Source organism: Capricornis sumatraensis, chromosome 8, assembly GCF_032405125.1.
Source record: "Capricornis sumatraensis isolate serow.1 chromosome 8, serow.2, whole genome shotgun sequence".
Classification (NCBI taxonomy): Eukaryota; Metazoa; Chordata; class Mammalia; order Artiodactyla; family Bovidae; genus Capricornis; species Capricornis sumatraensis.
The window spans coordinates 26,056,933-26,062,023 of record NC_091076.1 but is presented as its reverse complement, the minus strand read 5'-3'; the positions used below and the strand labels follow the sequence as shown (position 1 = coordinate 26,062,023).

At 44.2% G+C, this 5,091-nt stretch overlaps 1 protein-coding gene across 1 annotated transcript; it reads right to left on the bottom strand.

Moving 5' to 3' along the window:
• Positions 1-602: 602 nt before the first annotated feature.
• LOC138084693 (E3 ubiquitin-protein ligase RNF113A-like) lies at positions 603-1,658 on the bottom strand. The gene has a single exon (XM_068979059.1). It carries the CDS (start codon positions 1,656-1,658, stop codon positions 603-605), a length of 1,056 nt encoding a protein of 351 aa, XP_068835160.1.
• Positions 1,659-5,091: the final 3,433 nt, after the last annotated feature.

Here is a 5,091-nt window from a genome sequence, read left to right as displayed (position 1 = left end):
AAGCCAGTTCCCTTCTGAGGGGGAACTTCTGTTGCCATGGCATGTCTTCTTTCCAACAAAGAAGCAACATGAGGGAGAGCACATAAAGGACCCGAGGGTCCCACACAGAAGACAGTGAAGGAGTCCCAGAAAGGCTGAGGGTTTATTTGAGGCACAGAGCCAAATGAGCAGGGAAGCCAGAGATGTCATGAACCCTCAAAGTCAAGAAGAGGTAAAGAAATGGTATATTAGTTTCCTACAGCTGCCATAACAAATTCACACTGAGTGGCTTATAACAACACCAGTGTATTCTGTCACAGTTCTGAAGGCTAGAAGTCTGAAATCAAGGTGCTGGTGGGGTCATGTTCCTTTTGGAGGCTCTTTGCTTCTTCCAGCTTCTGGTTTCTTCAGGGATCCCTTGGCTTATGGCTGGGGACACCAGTCTTTGCCTCTGTCTTCACATGGCCTTCTCTTCTGCCTTACAAGGATACTTAAGGCTGGATTTAGGGCCAACCCTGAAAAATACAGAATGATCTCACCTAGAGGTCTGTAACTTAGCTACACTTGTTTTTTTTTTTTTCCAAAACAACAAAACATTTCGAGATTTGAGAATAATGGGAAAATTAAGTAATGGGAATTGGACCCTTATCGGGGTCTTCTGGGAAATGAGAAGCACCGCCCTCTTCTGCAGCTCGACGCTTCTTCAGTTTGGCGATCAATTCTTTCGCTGGATTGAAGACTCCGTTGGTCTGCTGGTCACAGACGTAGCAGCGTGAGGTGGTGCGGAAATGCTGAAGTGCACAGCCCTCGCAGAAATAATGCTTGCATTTGGTGACCACAGGGTTTTGGAAGGTCTGGCGACAGATGAAACACTTGAATGGTAGTTCCTCCTCATCCCTTGCCACTTCATAGTTTTCATCCTCATCGACGCCATAGCGACCTTCGTCGAGCTCGCGTTGGACCTGCCACCCGTGCTTGTAATCTGAGCGGTCATGGAGGAATTTGCAACTATCTCCGAAGCCGCAAAAGCCGGTCTCTTTGTAGTCCTTACAAATGTCGGGCTGGTAATCCCAGCGCACGGTGGCACGAAGATGCTCGGGAGCTCGAATGGGGCCCTTCCTCGCCATTCCGGACGAACCACTACCCGCAGACACGTCTTTAGGCCTCATGTATTTCTGATAATTATTCATTCCCCGGTAGATCTTATCATCTTCCTTGCCTCTCAACTCCTCCCGGATCTTCCGGCTGCGCTCAAAGATGGCTTGTGCATCACGCTCCTTCTCCGTGTCTAGCTCGTACACAGCGGTTGCCCCCATGTCCTCCGGCCCAACGGGTTTCGCCGAACGAGTGGACTTATAGACCACGCCCAGACTCTCGGGCTCCTCTACTTCCTCCTCGCTACTCCGGTCCCCGGAAGCCCCCTTCTGTTTACCACCGCCCTGGGTCTTCTGGACCATCGGAGTGTGGATCACTCGCTTCTTTTCCGGACGAACCACCCTGTTGCCTTCGTCACCGCTGCTGCTGCTGCTGCTGCCGCTGCCGCCGCCGCCTCCGCCTCCAGACTCTTGGTCGCAGATCCGGCGTTTTCTACGGCCTGCACCCCCCTTTCGTCCAGGCTTTCTAAAAAGAAAGGTGCACACCTGGTCCGTCGTCTTTCCCGGGGAAAGCTGCTCTGCCATTTTAAGAGTCGCGAGCTCTGAAACTGTTGTGGCCAGCTGGGTGGCGCGGGGCTTCTGCGCGTCACTGCACTGGTGCGCTCCGCCACGAGGTGGATGCAAAACAGGTTCCGCAAAGAGGACTGTGGGAGCAAGGGGTGCGCGAGAGCAAGCGTGCGCGCGCCACTCCTTAGCTACATTTTAAAAGAGTCCCTCCGCCCCCCAATAAGGTCACGCTCACAGGTCCCAGGGGCTAGGGTATGTATATATATATATATATATATTTTTTTTTTTTTTGAGCCACCGTTCAACCTACTGCAAATGGCAGACACAACAGATGTTAGCCAAATTTTAATCTAAAGATTGATGAGCTCTGCATTTAGTAGATGAAGAAACTGGAAGTAGTGTGCAGAAAAGAGATAAAGATAGAAGAGGGCTTTTGGTTGAAGCTCTTGCCAGAGGGGATGATGGCATGGATCAAAGCAGTCATTGTAGGAAAGAGAAGGTAAAGCATATGAAAGATCTTATAAAAGAACTATCTACCTTGGTTTATTTGGGAGAAGGAAAGGGCAACCTACTCCAGTATTCTTGCCTGGAGAATTCCATGGACAGAGGTGCCTGGCAGGCTACTGTTCAAAAAGTCAGACATGACTGAGCAACTAATACTTTGGTTTATTTGAAGTTCTCTGTGACAATAGAGAAAGAGAATAGGATTTCAAGTTATAAGACCCAGGTGTAAGCCTCAGCTTGTACACTGACTAGCTGTGTATATTTGGTCCAGTCCTTAGTTTTAGTCTCTGCAGTTATAAACTATGAGTAATGGCAAAACCAGCTTACTGCACAGGCTTATGTGCAAGTTTGTTTTTATTTTTTTATGTGAAAGATTTATTCAAAGTTCAAATTAGACCCTATATGGGAAGGTAGTCTAAGCTGCTAGTTAAATGTACAGGCCATGGTATTGGTCCACTGGGTTTAAAATCCCCACTCTGCCACCAGCTATGAAAATGACCCTGGGCAAGTTCCTTACCTTCTTTTCCTTGGTTTTCCTGTCTGTAAAGTGTGGATGAAGTAGTTAGCTAACTCATGAAGCTTTTGTTGGAGGATTAAAATGAGATGATCCAAATAAAGCACTCAGTATATAGCATATAGAAACCCCTGAATAAATATTACCTTATTATGGAAAAGATCTTTGTCAACATCTAAGTACTACAGCAGTGACTTGTAGTTTTGGCTATAGATGAGTATCTCTTAAAACTTCAGAAAAATAAAGATGCTTGGGCTTTGCCCTAGACCTATTGAATTGGGATCAGTAGTTTTTAAAGATCCTTTGATGATTGTGCTGCACCCAGAAGAAATTCACCTTGCCTAGACGTGTTATTAGGATCCATTTCATAACAATATCCATTAAAAAAAAAGCATAATCTTCATCTTATTGAGAATATATAGTGGTCGGAACCAACCTAGGCTTCACTTCCTTTTGTAAAAGTACTTTTATAGCACTTAACGATATGCTAAGGACCATTAGCTCATTTAATACCTGCAATATGCTTCTGAAGCACGAGTTATTATACACAAGGAAACTGAGGCACAGAGAGATTAAGCAAATAACCGAAAGTCACACAGTTAGAAAGTAGTAGAGCCATCATTGGAACTGTAGTCTTGTGGCTCAGACAATTATAGCAGACAGATTCTCTCAAAGCTATGGTGTCTCTCAAATTATGTAACTTCTCTGCATCTCAGTTTTCCTATCTGTGAATGACAATTATAACACTACTTACTTCCTAGGAGACTTGTGAAAATGAAGCAAGACGCTGCCTTAAAACATGCAGCAATGTATTTAGTGTTTATTGCTTAACTATTAAGCACTAAATAAAATTCAGTCATTATTATTAATAATTTTCATATCATCATTATTCAGTTTCACGGAAATATAATGCAGGTTCCAGCTAAAGTTTAATAATCTGAAACATCTGAGCCTGTTTAGCCAACTGCTGGGGCAGGACAGCTCGTTTAAGGCAATGTAGAATCTATCACTTGCATTTTTACCTCCTGAGCCTCTATTGCTTTCCAGTGCTCACATGTCAGAGTCCAGTGATGCAGGGGGACATGAAAGGGGGACTTGAAAAGTAGTACCAGTGAACCAGTGAAAACTGCAAGACTTTGATGAATAAGCAGCGCTACCTCAGGGAGCCCTTTAAGGACAAGTAGATGGACTGCCCTCTTCCAAAGACAGCTTCCTGCAGCTTTAAATTTTTTTAAGGAAATCAGAGCCTTGACCCAAGGATGAGAGAGAGAGAAGGCAGTCCTGCCAGATAACACAAGTCACACATGCTTCCAAAAACACACATAAGTTCATTTTATAGGTTGTATGAATCTCTAGGAATAAGAGCTGGAGGAAATTCAAACTGGTTAGGTAAATTACTGGAGAAGGCAATGGCAGCCTACTCCGGTACTGTGGCCTGGAAAATCCCATGGACGGAGGAGCCTGGTAGGCTGCAGTCCATAGGGTCGCTAGGAGTCGGACACAACTGAGCGACTTCACTTTCACTTTTCATTTTCATGCATTGGAGAGGGAAATGGCAACCCACTCCAGTGTTCTTGCCTGGAGAATCCCAGGGACGGGGGAGCCTAGTGGGCTGCCATCTATGGGGTCGCACAGACTCGGACACGACTGAAGTGACTTAGCAGTAGCAGTAGATAAATTACAGCCTACCTGGTTAGGTAAAACCAGGTTACACAATATTTTACAATTCCTGACACAAGCACTGATTAGTGTAACACGGAAAGATGGGCGGAAAAGGGTTTAATCTCTAAGAGTGTGTGTGTTGAGTTTTTTAAGATTGTTTCACTTCTCAACTCCTGGAAGCATCAGCACTTTGGATTAGTTTCCATGACATAGCACAAGAGGGCGCCAGAGAAGGTGGAAATTTTTCTTTTCCAGGGACCCACTTCAGTGTTAGAAAGTCCTTTCTGATCTCAATATAGGGGTGTTTACTATTAGTTCTTTTCGAGTTTTTTAAAATGAAATAACTATGTGCCTAAGCTTGTTGGCTAATACTTTTGATCAAGGTGAGTAGTTAGCAAATGCAAAGCTAAAATACTTAAGGAGAAAGCAGAGAGTAAAGAAGATTGCTAATGCTGAATCAGTTCAGTTGTGAAATATTTATTAGTTGCTTTCTGTGTGCACGCTGGTTAGATGCTTTGGGTGCCAAGATAAATGAGCCCACAATTTTTCATTGAATTTATTAGTCACATGAGAAGTCAAAATTATCTATAATACTTTACTTTTTCTTATTTGAAACTCTATCCTCTTCACCTATTAATTTCTTCAGAAGGATTCTGTGTAATGGTTAAGCGCAAAGGTTCTAAAGTAAAACAGTTTTTGCTCTTTCCAGCTATTAACCTCCCTGTGTCCCAGTTTCCTCACTTGTAAAATGAGATGGTTATATCACCTACC